At 41.5% G+C, this 20,185-nt stretch overlaps 1 protein-coding gene across 1 annotated transcript in view; it reads right to left on the minus strand.

Moving 5' to 3' along the window:
* sntb1 (syntrophin, basic 1) overlaps positions 1-20,185 on the minus strand; it is a 34,443-nt gene that overhangs the window by 12,346 nt on the left and 1,912 nt on the right. Inside the window, exons 2-5 of the mRNA XM_018685834.2 lie at positions 9,994-10,240; positions 3,042-3,159; positions 2,791-2,880; positions 549-685 (exon numbers count right to left, since the gene is read on the minus strand). Coding sequence (XP_018541350.1) covers positions 549-685; positions 2,791-2,880; positions 3,042-3,159; positions 9,994-10,240 — 592 coding nt within the window. The remainder of the gene's footprint in view (positions 1-548; positions 686-2,790; positions 2,881-3,041; positions 3,160-9,993; positions 10,241-20,185) is intronic.

Raw genomic sequence — 20,185 nt, forward strand, 5'->3', positions numbered from 1 at the left:
TTTATAAGACTTTTTCCTCGCTGTGCCTTTTTCAGTGTTTCACAAAACCTGGTGGTCACATATGATACAGGAGCAGATTTTTTTTTTTTTTTTTTTTGAGAGCCAATAAAGAGAAGATTCAAAGGTCACAGCAAAGTGGCACAAACAGTTCAGACACTAAAAGTCTACTGCCCCACTAGCAGCTCTGTGGTGAAGCTATATCGTTCATTGTGAGAAAAACAAAGTTGCAAGTTTAATCCTTAACCGTCATGGTTAAATAAATGTTAAAATGGCTGTGGTAACGGTCACCATGCTAACATGCTCATAATGGCAATAGCATGCTATCATTGGCTGACAGCTAACAGCACTAAGTAGCTAAAAATGGCTCAAAATAGTGGTATTGTAGTGTAAGTTTAGACTATTTTTCTGTGGTATTTTAGCAATATACGTTTTTTATTCATATAAATTCAGTATTCAATAACATCTACATCCTTTTAATTACTCTGAGTCAATTGTGAAACTATACTGTGTGTGTTGGTCATGTCTTTACATATGATGGGCGGACCTACCGTGTTGCTAAAAGTGGATAAGTGTGCGCAGGGCTCTGCCAGGCCTCCTTGCCTCGTGGTAGACTGTCATACAGCAGCAGGTCTTTCTCAGTCACTACCACCAGCACTGGCCTCCAGGACTCCTTCTCGCTCTCTGTCTGCAGCACAAACAGATAAACAGTGAGACATGGACAGCTCTCCCTGTCTATCCATTTTCTGTACCCACTTATTCAAATGAAAAAAGAAAACAAAAGAAAACAAAGCTGGCTCCAAATGTTAGTTATTTTCTTTTTGGATTATTGCACTGTTTTACCTGTCTGAAGTAATACATTTCAGTATTAAATGGTATATTTTATAACATTGACAGCTGTATTAGTTTGTACTTAGTTGAAACTGAACAAGTGATTGTTAAAATTCAGTTACTCGCTCAAGGTTGCTCAGCTTGTATTGAAACAAGCACAACCTCCATTGATTTGATGCTGCAGAGTTTGATGTAGCTATGCCGTCTTACATTTGTCACGAATACTGAAATTGTCTTCAGGTTTACAGATGAAAGCAGATATTTCATCAGAGATATCAATGGTTGTGTGCCAGTGAGTTGCTTTATAGGACTAATGTTGTGTCAGAGAGAGGAACGGCGCATGTGTGTGTTTAATAAGACTGTGCGTATACTTAGTAGCGGGTATAGACCAGTTTTCGCCTCTCAACTTAATCCATGACTGGAAAGGCAAACACTATTTTATTTTTCTCTCTCATGCACACTCTTATTCTTTCAGTCTCTCTAGGAATGGCTAAAAATAAAGATGCCTGTGGTTTGCAGGTGTGGGTACACTTTCATTACATTTGCTTTGCTGTGGCCCTTCGCCCACCCATCATTGCTAATGAGCAAAACCCCTCGCTTTCCTTTCAGAAACACACACTGTTAATCTCTTAACTTAGAGCAGACACACACACGTATGCACATACACACACAACCCCATATATTTCATTTTACAATACTCCATAACTATTCTCATTATGAGAGCTTATCTGTGGCCCAGCCATGGAATCCTAAGCTGTTCTTTGAAGCTCTGCCTCAGCCAATCATACTGTGGGATTTAGAGGGTCAAAGGTCGGCTTTTTAACATAATGAGAATATGTTGCTAAGTAACAGTATTGTACTGCATTTGAAGGATCAAATATTGGCAAATTCATGAGGACTAAATTAGACAGGTATGGCTGTGTGTGTGTGTGTGTTTGTGGTGTGTGTTTGCACAGGTGTGTCTGTATGTGAAAGGAAGAGTTAAGCTTTAGCTGTGTACTCGCTTGTGTGAATTTCAAAAATGTGTGCATCTGTGTGTGCAGTAGATAAAGCATAAAGCAAAAATATGCATACAAACAGGTATATGTGCACACACACACACACATTTAGAATTGTATATTTATGAGGACCCTCATTGCCATAACGTATTCCTGAGCTCGTGACCTCAACAGTCACGACTACATGCCAAACTCCAAGCCTTGTTCTAAACTTCAACTGCCACTTGAGTCAAATGAGTGCAAGTGATGATGATGATCGCCTGAAAGTGTGAGATGTTATGTTATTTATACAATTAGCAGGTCTTCTCCATCTTTGTGACAGCCTGCTTTTGACTCTGCCTTCAAGTATGGCTATTTGGATATGTCCAAATGATACATACATACAAACTAGTACATTTCAAGCATAACTGGCTTTTACACACCATCAACACTGCATCTAAAGACAGCGTTAGTGTAACATGGCAGCCCATCTATCCGCTAAATAAAAAAACTATATAGCCTAAAAGCAACTGATCAATTAATATATGAATCAATATATAAAAGGACAATTTTAAGTGATGCACATCAGAACAACATTAATAAATAGGCAATACATAAGGAACAAGGCTGGTTATAGGTGAAGAACCAAATCTTCACCTATAACCAGCCTACTGTAGAGAGGAGAACCATGTCCTTAACTCCAAAAATGTCGGCACTTTTAAGGTGTAAAAGTCATATTGGACCTCATAAAGATAGAACAGAAGCACACACATGCAATTAAACACCTACACACCATATTCACAAAATGGTAATAACAGAGAGGGTACCCCATTAAAAATGTGAGGAATCTAAATCTAGAAGCACTGGTGTCACATGCACACACACACACACTCATACCTGCATATGCATATGATTGTACAGTTGGGTATTATGAATTTTACATTCCCTACCTCTCTCTCACATACAAACACGCACACACTCCTACCTTCCCTGCCAGCCATCCCAGGTGTCGTATCTCTTTGCTGCCAGCAACCCCCGTCCTGACTGTGTTCTGGATGACCTCTGCCAGTGCCTGCTGTGGTGGGATGACAGTTTTCAGGATAGATGACGGCTCAGAATGCATTAGATTCAAAGCAGCTCTGCAGGAGCTGAATTGCGGCCACTGAAATATCTTATTCTAATGGTCAGGCTGATGATGAGAGTCACCTGTAAAAATCAATGCAATCAAAGACAGACCTGTGCCAGTGTGGATGTCACAGAGTGCATGGCAGAGAACCAGGACAGGGCAGATGGTTGGTCTGGGCACCGCAGCACCACTGTGTGCCTGGCGTCGGGGGAGTGTAGCTCCAGTTGTCTGGAAGAGAAGATAAGAAAAGTTCAAACAGCTTTAACCTCTTTGTTATCACTGAAGGGTTCTAAAACTTTTGTAGTTCACAACCTTATTCCTTTTTGCATATTGAAAATGTATTGCCAGGCTTATCGGGCAGACCCAATTTGACTCAGTTTAGTCTCAACTCATAGCTTCAGAAGCCAAATGTTCAGCTTCAGCAGATGCTCATTTGTCTCATTCACTTGAAGATGGGCACTCAGTCAGAACGATGTAATGAAGTGCACTGAAATTTGAGTTTATTCAAAACACGAATTTTTGCTCTTGCATCCTCTGCGGGCCATATGACACAATACCGTCTCCCACTAAATTTCCATAACTAATCTGCTTATATCATAAGGGAGTATTTCTGGCCTCGAGAGAAATGCATCTGTAGGATGCTTCCCCATCTCCCTGAATGGCTCTTTGATTGTGTGCTCAGTGAATATGAATTTTAAGAAGGTACATGTGACAGCCTTTACAGTGCATAATGCAGTGTGCTGTCGCTTCATACTGTAGCTTCAGTACAGCTGGTGTTCATGTCATGAGTAAAATTCAACTAGTCTTCAGTGTGTACCTCATGAAATGGGGCGACAGTACAGTCAGGAAAACCTACTACAGGAAGCGCACGGAACAGGTTTCTGGGAGCACAGGTTCAGTTTTAACCCACAACATCAATAGAAATGCACTCTTGATCCGGTGAGGTAACCACCAACTCTGAAAAATCTGTGTTAACAGCACTCTACTGTCCAGGTGCTCCCAGTGTTTAAAAAAAGAAACTACTCCAAACCCAGTGTGGTTTCAACTCTGCAAACATGCTTCCTTTGCAGCTTTCCGTATCCACACACACTGGGGACCTGGAAAAGCCCCAGTGAATGTGATGAATCTGCTCTTCCATCAAACCCTCGGAGGCGGGAGAGACCGTCTAGATCTGCTCCAGGTGTGTTATTCTGGGTTAAAAATAGAGCTGGTGCCTGTAAAAGGCAAGTTGATTGAGGACATGCCAAGGGAGAGCGGAAGGGGAGGAATGAACTGGGGGTGAGGGGTGAGGTAGGGACTCCAAGACCAGATGTGCGTTCAGTAGAGGAGGTTCTTTAAGGATGGTGTCATTCTGACTCCCATGAGTTATACTTGACCTGTTGTTTTCTGGCCAAGACGTGGAGTGACTGTGAGGCAAAAGCTGCTTTCACACATGCAGAGCAACCCTGAACTTTTCTAGACATTACCTGGAAGAGTTTTATGTGTGAATGCAAATGTCCACAACACTTGAACCTAATATTAAACGAACTTTACCCGGCCAGCTCCCTAGTATTAAGTCTGTATCATGTCAGCGAACGAGTGGGCCTGTGTTTCTGCCCTCTCTCCTGCACACTATAACCAGTCGCCATCCCTCACCCCCAACCAAATAGAGTATTTCCAGTGGGTAAGAACACATCTCACACACACAATCTATGGTTGTGGGTGGCATGTGTGAAAGGGCAACTCCAGACAATGTCCAGATCTAATTCTCCAAATATTGTTTGGAGTTCATATGTGCAAATGGCTTAAGTTACCTCATCTCTTGCATGCATGAGGGAATCACTGGAAGAGAAACACACGGACTGCATGTAATTACATAAGTCTGGTCCTGATTGCATGATGATCAGCCTCTCACTTGATCAAAGGGTAATTGTTCTCACAGGATTATCACTATGTATAGCAAATATGTATTCAAGCTTGGTAGGTCTCTTCCAGCATACAGATGTGCAATAATCGTACTCTGTATGCACACATAACAGTTACATGTAAGAGAAGTTTTAACCATTGATCATGTGATCATTGAACAAATGATCATGTCTTCAATGCAATAAAACAAAATATAAGCCTAAATGTATGTCAAAGAGGGCGACACGGTGGTGCAGTGGTGCAGTGGTCAGCACTGTCGCCTCACAGCAAGGTTCGAGCCCCAGTTTGAGCCTGGTCCAGGTGAGTTTGCATGTTCTCCCTGTGCCTGCATGGGTTCTCTCCGGGTACTCCGGCTTCCTCCCACAGTCACATGCGCGTTAGGTTAATTGGTAACTCTAAATTGGCCGTAGGTGTAAATGTGAGTGTATCTGTATATGTTGGCCCTGCGATGGACTGGTGATCCATACAGGGTGTACCCTGCCTCTTGCCCAATGACAGCTGGGATAGGCCCCAGCCCCCCTACGACCCTTAACGGATAAGCAGTATAGATAATGGATGGATGGATGGATGGATGGATGGATGTCAAAGAGAACAAGAAAACATAGTTAGATTAAACAATTAATCAGTTCAGTTGTTTGTTTTGGTCCACCCCCACCTCTGCTTAAATCCAGACGATGACTCAACATGGATTAACTGTTGCTGCACCATAGACAGACTGCAACCAGAGCTGTTCTTAAGCCTTTTGGGACAAATCAAGTCTGAAGTCTTGAGTTGAAATAAGACTCAAGCTACATCTAAAGTCCTTAAATCTTAATAAGGAAATTGCAAGACACTTACAGGGTTACTCTAGCATATTGCTGGCAGACTCACACTGCAATAATGTTTAAATGTTAAAAAGTTTTAAACTGTAGGTCAGACAAAACAAGCTATTTGAAGATGATGCCATCATCAGGGTTATTATTTTCACAAAGCTTCCTCCAGTTCCACAAAAACATTTTTACAACTGTTTTCACAGGTTGTGTAGTACTCCTAATGACGGGTAAACTGTCTTGTAAAAATTGACATGTGAAATTGGAGTCGACCTTTAATTTTTCTGCTTTTTTCTTGTCCCATCTCAAGTCAAGTCCTTGGACAGTTAACATTCAAGTACAGTCACTCATTTCTGTGGCTTGAGCCAAACTTAAGTCCAACTGTCAAGCCTCAAGTCTTCAGCTCTAACTCATCAGGATGTAAAACCCTACCTTCTTCACTGAACAATGTGTAAATATTAGTCCAGTGTGTTGGACTGCCTCCAGTTGTTAAAACACAAGATAATAAATAACAGGTTGTATCACTCCAGTTTTAAGCTCAATTTTCTCCACCTGACCAAGATAAAAGAAGATGTGAAAACATATACACCAAGGTTGTTTTTTGCATTCAAAAAATGTTAAGGTCAAGGTTAAACTGCAGTACTGTCTGTAGAGAATGTCATACTGTGAGGAACCGTGCTGGTTCTGCCACGAGTCATCTCCTGTTTTTTTTTTTTTTTACACAGCTGTACACTGTACACTGAAAGTTTCAAGTCTGTTGTTGATTTGTGGCAAAGGAAGAATGAGATAGATTTCATCCTTAGGAGCTAAATCCTTTGTCTTCTCTTTCTCTTTCCCTTATCTTTGCTCATTTATGTATTTCCAGTTCTTTCTCAATATCTTTCTTCCCCCTTTTCTCCTCCACCTCTTCTCACTTTCACTTTCTCCTTTTACCCCGTCCTCTCCATACTTCTCATAACATTTTTAATCTGCACTGTAAATCATTAGGGTGTAATTATATCGAAAGCTACACTCATATACAGTTTATGTTAAGGTGAGGAAAATTTCTTCAGCATGTCCAAGTTAAGATTACAATAAATCAAGTCTGTCTTTATTCAAAAGTAAAAATTATGACTCTTCTCCTTTCTTCTCTTCTCTTCTCTTCTCCCCAATCTACTCCCTCACTGCTCTTTCCTTGTCTCTTATCACCATTTCTCATCGCTGTATGCGTCCCGCCTTTCCTCGTTCTGTCCTCTTAGGCTTAAACACAGTTTAAACAACATCTGCTGAAATGAACAGAGAATCCCTCAGAGGGGTGCAACATTGCAGAGTCTAGTAAAAAAAAGGAAAAGCAGGATTTCACTGTCATTTAACACGGAGCCTTTTAAACCATTCCAGTTTTGAAACCAAAATAAGAAAAACAGAGAGTAAGTTTAGCCTTGCTCTGCAGTCTTTAACTTTATAGTATAAATGTGACATCCCTTTTTAACATTCATGGACATGGATTAAACATGGTAGACCACATTTCAACTTGGGTGTCCTCCCATTCAAACATTTACTAAATGTTTACCAGTGAGTCAAAGGGGAATTTGTCCTCGTTGAGTAAGGAAGGAACTTCATAAAAAAAACATGCGGTCAAGGTAAATTTGGCAGAGGGCTGCCGCAAAGCTTTATCAAACCACAAAACAGTCTGTTATCTGTGCGAAGCAAAAACTCACCTTGTTACGAGATGAAATTCCTTCAATAACTGGCTGACCAATAAAGTCAAAGTTATGGCAAATGAAGTGAATGTTCAACCCTATTGTGCTCATAAAGAGTTTAATACATCATCTGAGATTTGTGAATGTGCAGCTCAAAGTTTAACCAAACAGTCAAACAGGGCATTTCAAAGTTATGATTCAATTCTGTTTCAGGGGAAATCAGTTTAACGCATATTTTCATTTTCAGGAAAAAAAAAAAAAAAAACTTGTTAAACTTTGTTAGTTACGCAGATTCATATCTAGGAACAACTGACCAGTGCAACAACAGCGTTATGCTTCAGTAGAGTTAAACTCCAGTCATATACTCCGTCCAAACAAGCCTGTTCACATCAATTTTTAAAAGCTGTTCCCACCAAGAGGCTTTCCATTATTTTTCCAGTCAAGACTCTCATAAATGGAACTGGACAAATCTCACAGTTTTCGACAGTCTTGTCGCAGTGTTTCTGAAAACCTCAGTGATCCCTGTGTGTGGGGGAGACCAAGGTTTTTAAACTGGATCCAGTGACAAGCTACAGCATGTCCATATCATTGTCTTCACTTGTGGCTAAAGCTGAATTACCGGCCTGGAAATCAGCTGATTGTCTCCAGGCCTCGGGGCTCTAGCTTCACAGGCAATTTATGGCAATTGGTTTGGGATTATATAATCAACTGCAACTTTTTGGGGGGAATCCGCTGCCATGATGAGGGTCTGCTTTATTACCTGAGCTTGAGGTCCTGCCAGGTGTTAAAAACTAGCTTTAGCTTGGCTCTGTTCAGTTCTGGTTTGTTTTATTGTTGCCAGGTAACAAGCAAAGTGCTGGGCAGATGCATAAAATGTGGCTTGTGAAGAAAATCTAGTGAAAATCCCTTTGAACCAAAAACTGGTTCAAACATTTTAGTAAAGGAGAATTAGAGGTGCTTGCACAGAGCCAGGCTAGCTGTTTCCCCCTGAATCCACTCTTTATGCTAAGCTAAGCTCATTGCCTCCAGGCACTACCTCCATAGTTAATACAGTATCAATGATACTGATCTTCTCATCTAACTCTCAGCAAACCTGGGGTCGTGTTTTAATCCAGATGGGGACTCAGGGGTGCTACGCCCCTAGCAGGGTTATCATGTGTATACGCACAACAGACACCTTATTTACTTTTTGATGCTGTTTCAAAGAATATGTGCACAGTGCGAGCGTGGCTTCAGATCCTGGTCAGCATTTGAACTGATCTCAAGCCCACATCTCTAACCTGAAGAGTCATGGTGGTGCTCACACTGCCTCAGGCAAAGTACAGACAGTCTCTGTCAGTAACTTGCTCGACAAAGACTGTACACATTCCCTGCAAGGAAACATGTTACAGTTACATTTATATCTGTCAGGAGTTATGTACATTTTTTTCAGTGGTCAACACAAGTTTTGCCAGTAACAGAGGACCATCTGCTCTGTCCAAGAAAGATGTTCTTTTTCATTTTGTTAGTGTTTGTGTGTTTTGTTTGTGGGTGCTCGCATGCACATTTTACAATTTCAGCATCAAGCCATCTAACAACATCTATACAGACAAGAAAACTTTGAAGTCCCTGCTCACTGTCACCACTTGATGTTTCTTCCATCATCCGAAGCTTTGAAATTCAGCGAGGTTCAACTGTGTCACACTTCTAAAATCATACATATGCAGAGGAGGCAGCACATGTGGATGGAACGGACAACAGGACAGAGAGAGAGACAGAGAATTGTAGCGAAATAAATAAAAAAAAGAGAGAGAGAGAGTGATGGGAAGAGGATGGAGATAGAAGAGAACTGATTCAGACATAGGGGAGTGGATAGGGAGAAGACAAAAGGAGCAGGAAAACACAAACACAAACAAGTGTTTGAAAAACACAAGGTGGAAAAAAGCAAAGACAAAAGAAGGAATGACAAGTGGGAATGGAAACAACATAGTAAGAGAGAAACCAAGGGTGAGACAAGTAGGACAGAAGACACACATTCACAGCCTGTGACACCAAAAAAGCTGAAAGAGGCCCAATTCTCTTTGATTGGGCCATTGTCACATTACCAACCAATTAACTTGACGACACCTCCTAACAGACCACCCCCTGCTGACTGAGAATTATCTGAACGCTACTTCAAACGTCTGTCTTTAAGAAAATGTGAAAATGGCCTAAAAAATGTCGGAGAAAACATTACTGAATAATCCCTTCAGGATATTAGAAGAAGCTGCAGACTCAGGGGATGACTTTTATATCCTCTGACTGTTGAGTTAAAGAGCAGAGAAGAATTAGTTAACCTTTGGTTAATGAAGGTAATCATATTGGGGGGTTTGCCACTGACATACTTTTCTTACTGCAACATACAGACGAGTGACAAACTGAATAAATGAGCGGAGAAACATAATGAATGCAGATGCAGGTGCACTACATGGTATAATTAAGCAATTAACATCCAATAACGCTCAGTGGCATGATTAATTAATGCTGAGCAGGCCGAGCTGATTCTGGTTTCGCGTCAAGACGGCAAGAGGAAAACATCTAAGTGACTTTGAAGGAGGGTTCAGGAGCTTCAGCCCCAAAGACCGGTCAACTGGTTGGTGTTTCTGTGTGTGTGTGTGTGTGTGTGTGTGTGTGTTTTGTCTCACACCTACCTGTTCTCAGGGTCTGGCGTGGTCATGGCTCTGGTTACATAACACATCTTGAGTGGTATGCACCTTCTGTCGCCCTGCAGAGACAGGGAGGGCTGGGAAGCTGGGCTCGGAGGGTCAAACAAGGAGGAGGAGGAGGTGATGGGAGGGCTGCCGATGCGGGGAGACTCAGGAGGGGGAGTTTCCCAGCCGATCTCCGACACAGGGGAGCCCTTTTTGACGTACGGCGTGGCCTCCCGCATGTATTTGACTGATTAGGAAAGAAAAAATATCAGTATATAGTGAGGTAAAGATTCAACAGGGGCATGAAAGTGACACAGTTTGTTTTTAAATGTTCAGGAGTCATTTCTGGTCAGGGTTGGGGGTTGGGGAAGTGGTTAGTTTGAGCATACTAACTGGCACAGAAAATCGTTTAACAGGATAGAGGTCACTGACCCACAAACTTATTTTATAGTGTTATAAAAACTGCAGTCACTTTCCTGGTTTAACACTGAACAGTACACTGTGAACTTTGTTTTGCTTAATGCTTAATGAATAAATTGACTTTTTATGTTTTCAATATTTAAGTTTTGGAGAAAAAACTTAACAGAATTTAAATTGCATAACAAAACTGGCAATGTTCTAACATCATTTAACACAAAGGTCAATTAAAATGTGAGAGTTTGACCCTGTAGTCATCTTTTGATGTAAAAACCCAAATGCATTTGAGCAGCAGTAAGTAAACTGTAACTTGCTGTTTTAAAGTGGTTGTAGTTGGGGTTTCTTGCTACAGGTCAGAGGAAGGATGTAGGGATACCACAGATTTTCAGATACAAAGCTGAAATAGAAACAGTTGAGGTACACGGGGCAGCAGAGAGGAAGGTAATTCTCAGCAACAGCTCTGTGTATTAATGACGCTTGAACTCTGGGCGCAAAGGCCCAGGAGGATGTGTGGGCAGCCCGTGGAAACTTGCCAGCATGTAATTTCCTTCTTCAGTAACAAAACGTTTGATTATGACTCTGCTCAATAACAGCATTATCCTACTCCCACTGGGTGGTTCAGGTTTACATGAAAGGATGAATGGATTTTCTTTAAAGTAAACTCTTTACGTTACGTTGTAAAATGAATTATGTACAACTTGTCATTCTATCACCGAGCGATACGCAAATGAAGCAGTTCGTGTTTGATGCACAGACAGCAGGAAGCTCGGTTGATTGAGTGATTACCTTTCGTCCTCTGGCACAGTCGGCCCCCTCTGCTGCCAGTTTGAAATGATCACAGCAAAAATGTTAAAATGCCAATAGCCAAAACAGACTTGGGGTGGCTCATCGCCTCCTGGTTAATGTCTTAAAATGTAAGTATTCTTCCTGATGATTCAAACCTTGTCTCTGGAGCTACAGGCGAGCAGTGTGACAGAGAGAGTTAAGGCACCAAAAACACCGACTCTACCCCCACAGCTCTCAACAGCTCCAGATATTATGGTCACAACTGATGCTGCCGGGCCGCCTCAGAAACTTTCTGAGCGGTAAAACAGGAAGCTTTACTTGTAAAAGTCAAACTCTGAATCACTGGAGGCTTTACAACTATTTTAAAATTCCTCATGTTTTTAGATTTGAGGAGTGGAGAAGAAAAGTGAAGACAGGACACATGTTTTGATGAAAGACAGAAATAGAGAGGCAGAGATAAAGTAGGCGCTTAGCACGCTCTCTATGTCCTGAATGTTCTGAATCCCTGGTATGCCCTGGATGTTTAATTGGCATATCCCACTGTACGAGCCGCGTATAATTGGCATATGGCTGGTGGCATTTATAATCCAGCATGTGAACTATTCTTGGGAGAAGCACTATAGACCCCTGTGAGACTGTAACAAGCCTAACCACCAACCTGTAGAGGAGAGATGACAGGCTGACACAAAACACAAGAGGAAAAGACGGGGGTGATGTGAGAGTGTCCTCAATGGACCTACAGAGACGACGTGATCCAGTTGCACAGCAGAATAACCCACACAGTCAGATCAAATTAAAATGGCTGAAAAACGGCTGATGTATGTGTTAAAACGCATCATAACAAAGAACAATGCCAGTGAATTCAATGGACTGACAAAAGACTGAATCTGCTGCAGTCGGCGATGGCAACCTCATCTGGTTTTGTTTGTTAGGAGCCGTGCATTTGTGCAAACTAAGGTGACACAAAGGACTGTGTAGGATTTTAATTTGGAAAGGAAAGACCAACACAGTTTTCAGATTTGAGATACACTTGTTTGAGTGCAACGATTCCCACTAACACAGACTGTCTGCCTCAACTCTGTGCTGCAAAGCATGATGAATCTGCAAATGAACATGAGGAAACACCTCAGATCCACAAAAAGTGTGCCTGTGTCAGAGTGGGTCATTGTCTGTTCCCACTTCAAACACTTCATAAACACTTCTCACTTCGTTCCCTTTAAAATGATGTTACCGGTGACTCCCACATCCCATGTTTGTTTGTGCCATCATGTTCTGTTGGGGAGATTTAGTCTTAGACACATTCGTCCTTGTTCTGTCAGCATGAGCGTTCGAGTCTGCGCTGGTTTGTACGACAACCTACTCCTGAGACTTGGGATCTAACGCAAACTGTAGCCACGAAGCCTGAGCTGTAGCTGACCTACTCCTCAAAAATGTAGCTGCACATCAGGGCTATGATGACGGTACCATGAACCACACAAACTGTCATTGGTCAGCATAGCTACCACAACATGAAGCAGTTGTCAGTAAAACATTTACTATAAACCTTCTGCTCACTTCAGTCCCTACTTACTATCAGTGTGAATACAGCGACTCCATGGAATAGCCCCATACTGAGTAATGAGACAAGATGAATCTTCCCTCAGTTGCTCCTTATCACAGAGTTAATGAAACCATGCACACACAGTTACTGTTGGGAGTATAATTAAAGCAATGATAACACCTAATCAGGTATAATACATCCATCTAGTGTTGGAGGACTGATATCAAGGGGAGAAATCAGACACTGAACTATAAATCAAAACCTATGACTCCCAGGACTCCCATTAACCTCTTGCATAGACCATAAATCTGGTTTTAGACTTTTCAGAGCCTCACTTAATACTATGAGGAGTGTGATGAATAGAAAAAAAGCCAAACACTCTGTAGTTTTAGGATCTAAAATGTGAAGATTTTCTGCTTTATATCATTGTAAATCGAATATCTCTGGCTTTGGACAAAAAGATTATTGACCAGTTAAGGAAAAATGAAAATAATCATTAGCTGCAGCCCTAATACAGAAGAAGATATTCAAAGATTCAAATGATACTGCAATTGTTTCTCTGCACACTTCACTCTCAATCTGTTTCCTCAAGTCTTTATAAATGTAGCTATAAATTTACACTTGACTAAATTTTAAAAATGTTTTTTTTTCTGTTAACACTTACAAAGACCTGAAGGAGGAAATATATACTCACTGACAAACGTCACAGTGCCCAAAAATAGAGCTGTAAGTGTTTCCAGCAGAGAGGAAAATAAATGGGGCGGTGTCCATGTGATCATTACACTGTAAGTGTGTAAATGTGTGTGCATTCCCTCGGGTCATGTTTTTATTCCATTACAGCACCAACACAGCCAAGTCTGCACAATAACCTCAACAGCACGATAAGAACTTGGAGAGGATGGGGCTCTTGCTACTTGAGCCTTCATTTGAAACTGGGCTTCCAGCTGAAACCGAAAGGTCCAAATGAGGGGCTCGCCCTCCGCCATCTGTCTGATTTTATTTTTCCATTTTTCTGGCTCATGCTTGAGACAAAGTGAGAGCATGCACGCCACACGCAGACACAACGAAATCTCTTTCGTTGTGACTCCCACTCTCCGCTTCATTATGAGCTTGCTGTTACTGTAGTTGTGATGCAGATGTATGAATGGCAGCGTATCACCAAAGACCAGCTGTTCAGCTCCCCAATGAAAATCTCATTCACTTCCCTTTGTGACATTCAAAAGCCATTTGCTTATTTCAAAACTGCACTCAAACCCATTCATTTACACATTTCACAAATGAGGTGATTCATTTCCTCACAAGTGTTACAGTTTGTTGTGTTGACAGTGAAACCAGCAACCCGTGGATTTCATCTACCACGCACATTCACAATGAATACACACACAACGCAGCACCATCCCCCCTTCATACACACACACTCTATAACATCAGGTGTAATTGCTATATCTGTCTTGTTGGGTCTTTTTCACTTAATGGTCCTTAACAATATTTAATGAGGTCTGAAGTCATTGGACTTTCTGCCATATGCTCCGGATGGATTTTTTTTTTTTTTTTTTTTTGTCGGTGAGAAAAAGTACTCAAGGAAAAACGAAACTTCCTCTCATTAAGCCTGTGGGAGAAAGCATAGAAGGTTTTTGATAGAAGTTGGAAAGTGAACAGACTGGGGGCAAAGATGTAGAAAAGAAGAAAAAGGCTCTGATTGCAGAATGAAGGGTTTCACTCCTGTGGAGGTATCTGGATATCACAGCAGCACAAAAGGTCTTTACAAATCCAGCCTCAAGGGCAACTTTTTGTAAAAATTTGGATCTATATCTAAAAGAGTTCAAATATCATCTTAACTTAACAATGAACAGTGACTACACTGAAAGTCTTTTCTTACATAAGTAATTTAACAAAGACATTTGAAATGTGCGTAGGTACAATGACTCTGTGACATTGATCTTTGAACCTCCTGTCAAACAGTTACTACCTCGTTGCAGGCACACAACTTCTCACAAGTAGAGATGTGAAATATGTGTTTACGTAACACAGCAGTCGGATCTGATGAAATTGTTTGCTGAAATGCCATATTTTAGACAAGCTTGAAGGCACTAATGTTGTGAGTTAATCAAGTAAAAAGTGTACAGCTGAATTCTGAGAACAGACAGGGAATGGACAGAGTAGTAGTGCTCAGGAGCTTATTTGCAAAAAATCAAATAACCAGAGGCAAATGCAGTAGTGCTTACATCACATAGTTTGTTTAGGAAGACACATGAAATGTGACAACTCCACAATACCCTGAATTTTAAAGGACAAAAACCTCCCATATACGAGGGGGGGGGAATTAGGAAGCCATTAATTAAAAATTTACACATAATATTGAGGAGATTGGGGATTATTAAATGGCCACTTACTGTGTTCAACAGCCATAGTAACAAGAGCTAGATGTGCAAAAAATCTTATATTCCACAGAGCACTTTCAAGGCAACTTTTCCTAATGCCAAAAAGATGTTTGCACAAAGAAACTTTTCTCACAAAAAAAGTGGAAAAAGTGAAAAGTACGATACCTATCTTCATGATCAGCAGAGTTTTGACCACAGAGCTGTGTGTTACATGTTCCTTTATTTCCATAAATGGCAACAAAAACCACCATACTCACTAAAAACCACAACCACAGAAAATATGAGCAGATGGTAGTTTTTACAGTGTGCTGTTGACTCATACACAGTGTCACGGATTCAACAGAAGTCAGTGAAGCAACATAACAGTCTAACAGACTTCATATTTTGGGGTCATTTGTGGTCACCTTGTTAAATATTTCTGAAATTCCTAATTGAAGCGTGAAACTGAAGTGTTTCTCCTCTGCAGGAGAGCTCTGTTTTATGATGACCACCAGGAGAAAACTAGGACAAAACAAAACAAGCACAGCGATGAAAAAAAACAATGATTACACCTGGAGGGGAAAGGGAGTTTTTTTTTTTTGTTGTTGTTTTGTTTTCTTCAAACAAAGCTGACAGGAAAAACAGATGAGCCTGAGCTCTCAGTCTCCGCTTTTGTTTTGGCTGTGTAAACATCCACAGAGGAGAGGAATGAATGATTCAATCTATTATCTTCGCCACAACAATCACTACTGCAACGCCACAGTTGTTGTTATTATCATCACCATCATCCGCTCTGAGTCAGACTCCACAAACAGTAGCGGAGGAGATGATAGCTTCTCTAATGACATAAACAGTCAGCTGGTAGACACATAGGCTCTCTCTCTCTCACACACACACACACACACACACACTCACACTCAACCACATATTGACTGTGGCATCGGTCTAGACTACACTGCTGACTGAACCGTGATGACACACATCGATACACTCAAGTAGGTACATGCTCGTAGGAACGCGCACACACTCTGCATCACACCGCTGACAGCAACACACACACACACACACACACACACACACACACACACACACACACACACACACACTCACACAGGCCCATCCAGATGTCAGGTGACGACAGGTACAGCTTGTTAAGGGCTCAGCAGGGGAGGTTTCAGGACACTGACTCATTTCCTGTCTGCTGTGTTTTAACAGACGTTCTTCCTCATTGTAGTCTGACTTTTCATTATTAATTTCTTCTGCTTCCACGTTAAAGTCTATTTGGACTTGTCTTGATGTTTAAATAAATAACACTTGTTTGATGCTGTGTACCTGCACTGAAATACATCTGGTGTAATATTTCCTTTAGTACTCCCAGTTTCAACGTGGATTGTTTTCACCCAGCATTTCCCATCACATCTATCCATTCTGCCCCAAACCATCTCCGTTATTTCATTATATGGTCCTGATATTGATGTTAATTGACATAGCTTAGCAACTGTATCTGGACACAGCAGGCCTGCCAAGCTTTGGATTTCTCTACATGTTGAACATTTTGTTTAACATTTAATACAAATTCCTGAAATATGCTATTATTTACTGGCTTCCTTCCACAGTCCAAAGACATGCAAGTTGGGTTAATTGATGACTCTAAATTGCCTGTATGTGTGATTTTGAGTGTGAATGGTTGTTTGTCTATATATGTATGACCTGTGATGGACTGGTGATCTGTCCAGGGCTAAGCCCCCGCCTCTCGTTCAGTCTCAGCCGGGATAGGCTCCAGCTCCGCCTGCAACCCTTACAGATAAGCGGTATAGATAATGGATGGATGGATACTATTATTTACATGGACAATATAAACAGTTATTGACTACACTACCCATCAGGCTTTTGGAACAATTAAGCCACTTCCCTCAAAAGGAACAAGCGATGTTAAGTCGCTCTACATACAGTAGTTATCTACAGCATTGTTGGCTACTGTGAAAAAAATAGCATATTTGGCTATGTGGCTAAGTGAACTTCCAAATATCAAAAGGTGAAAACATCATTTTGGTCAGTTGATACATTACACATTATGAGACTGGGTGTGCGCTATTTATCCACTGTATTTTTAACTTTAATTTTAATTTTCAAATAAAATGTTCAAAAGTTTTTATGTATTCTATACTCTGAGGTCAGTGAAAGTAAATGTTGCATTGAACTACACAATTCTCTATAGAAATGATTCTCATCTCTTTTTATCTTAACCAAATGCCTCTTTATGCTAAGAAAAAGAATAAAATTAACACCCCCTTCATGTGATTGATATTTCAATCATCGCTGCATAAAACAGTGAGACAAAAATGGAAACAAAAGGAGAAAAACAAAACAGAGCAACAGAGACAGAAAAACACTAACAGCTGTGAACATTAAGAGGAGTTATCCATGTGCGACCGCCTGTTGCAGCCAGGACTGACACCTGTAAAGTCTGCTCATTGTTGTAGACCACTGGCAGATAAGGGGTCATGTCTCCTGACAGGCTCTGTACAGGGGGGCACGACATGACACATAAAAGGCGTGGGAAGGCCTGAGCTGGTATCATGTTGGAATTTGGCAGTGTAAACTTTCAATCAAACCAGCAAAAATGCCAGTAGGAGAGGTAAGTTTGTACGTTTTGGGCCAGCACTCGTGTTAACTTGAACCAAATTACCACCTTCAAAGGTGAGGAGAAAGGCTTCTTATAGTTGGAAGAACTCTGTGCCTTTTGTACATATTTGTCTCCACAAAATGAATCATAAAAATAGGATGGTCTCTGATTAAAGACATTCACAGTGTAGTTACCAGTGATGGAAGAAGTTGTTTAAAGAAAATAAGTAGAAATACAGAAATTCCAAACATGTCTACTTACTCACCTGGCCATTAGGCCTTTCATACTGAGGACATATTGACATGTCACAGCAGCAATAGCACAGATGGAAATAATGATGGCTGAATTCCATTTACTGCAGGTGCTCTAAGTTCAGTATTGTGCACGCTGGCTCACTGTCACTCTCACTCTCACGCTCACTGGGACTCTTGAGGAGAGCAGAGCCATTGATGATGTTATGCTGGTTGCTGTCCAGGTTGTCCTTGTTAGCTCACCTAACAATCTTTAGTGTGAATGTCATGCAGCTCTGTACAAGCTGTATAGGGTTTAAATTGGCTATATTCTGTACTCAACTACAAATTTGTAACTACAGTATTTATTATTTTCCATCGATATATAATTGAGGGCGTTATTTGCAGATAACCAATCTTTCACTGGACCACAGTAATGGTGCTGGTTGCCGTTGCCAGGAGCTTCGTGACACAGCTGCAGAGCCTTGATTGATCCCCATAGGGAAATCCACTTTTGGCTTGTCAGACTGCATGCTGAGCCACTGAACAGAAGCAGCAAAGAGTCAGCGTCTCTTTCACTGGCTCTTTAACCAAGCGAATGCTCTCTGACACGGGGGGCTTGAACCCTAGCGGCCTGGCCGGAGAGCAGTTTTCTAACCATTAGGTAAACCTGCTGTCCTCAAACAGCCTGCATCAGGTGGGAGTGAGCAGTCACCGTCTGCTTTAGCTGACTCTGTCCTCCATCTTCCTAATGAGTTTCAGGATGGCTTGTCAGTGCTACAGTAAAGTACACAGACTGCGAACAAGCGTGTGCAAGCTCTCTCGCAGACACACTTACAGAAAATGCTGAAAAATACAGTACAATATGCGCACACAGACACACACTCCTCTCCTCCATGAAACATGTATCATCACCTAACACTTGGATCAAATGTTTTCCCCTGGTCTCTTTCCTCATGTAGCACAGTCTGCTTCTCTCATTCTCTCACATCTTAAAAGGCGGCTTACTTACTCTCACGAATAAAAAAGGAAGTTTTAGGATTTACATCTCACTGCGTTTGTCTTTTATTTGAAACAAAAATTTACATGCTTGGTTTTACGTGTTAAGCACCTTTCACACCCTCAGAGGTTCATGAAACCCTCTGAAAATGTCACGTTGTATTCTTCCTCTGTGTTTCACTGCTTTTTTTCCCCCAAATGCAAATGATCTCAGTAAGAGTGCAGTTATGGTGAACTACTGCGTTACCCTTAAGTCAACCCATGCTGTCATCTGTATATCAGCCTCTTAGCTTCCCTCGTTAGCTCTGCTTCTGTCCCAGTCTCTTCCTACTGTATCTCTCTCCCTCTCAGCACTTTTTCCCATTAAATTCACATTTCAGCTCCACCCCCCATCCCCACCCCACCCCTTCCCTCTCTCTTTCCCTCTCTCTCCCTCTCTCACTCTCTCTTTCTCCGTGCTTGCTCCATTCCTTCTCTTCTTATTTCTTATCTCAGTAAGTTTTCAGCTGGGACCTGCTTTCCCCTCTGCAGTATAGCCCCCTGTACCCCCCTGGGAAGGCTCATCACCATGTTTGCATGTGTGTGTGTGTGTGTGTGTGTGTATGAGAGAGAGAATGAGAGAGAGTGTGTATGTGTGAGAGAGAGAGAGAGCGTGACAAAGAGAAAGTGAGAGACACTTTGTTCTTACTATCTTGGGTCCAAGAGTCCTCATAGGAACACGTAAAAAAAAAAAAAAAACTCAGAAGTGGGCACATTTTCCAGTGCGTGAATATATGTGTGTGTGTGTGTGTTGTTTGTGCCTGCATACGTATGCGTGTGTGCACATGTGTGTGTGTGTGTAAAGGGGGTAAAATGATGCTCAGCTTTCAGAGTGGAATCTGCCTGCCATCAGCCTAATTTTCACTTTCAAATTTGGCTAAAAACAACTCCAAGACTGACTTGGCTGCACAGTGCACTTGTGTGAGTTAAAAGTAAGTGTGTATTGCAAATGTGTGTGTGTGTGTGTGTGTGTGTGTGTGTGCGCGCGTCTGTGTGTGCGTGTGTGTTTACGTGTGTGCTTAAGTGTGTGTGTGTGTGTGAAGGACGCTAGAGGAAAGGGCTGGTTTGAATGGCCTTGCTAAGAGGAGTGCACGAGGAGGTAAAGGAAGACAATATTAGTTTGATCGTGCATGTTCCTCCCATGGCACCTCTGGTTGCATAATAACTGTTTCCTTAGAAATCCAAACTGTTCTTT

The sequence above is a fragment of the Lates calcarifer genome, linkage group LG15 (assembly GCF_001640805.2).
Source record: "Lates calcarifer isolate ASB-BC8 linkage group LG15, TLL_Latcal_v3, whole genome shotgun sequence".
Lineage (NCBI taxonomy): Eukaryota > Metazoa > Chordata > Actinopteri > Centropomidae > Lates > Lates calcarifer.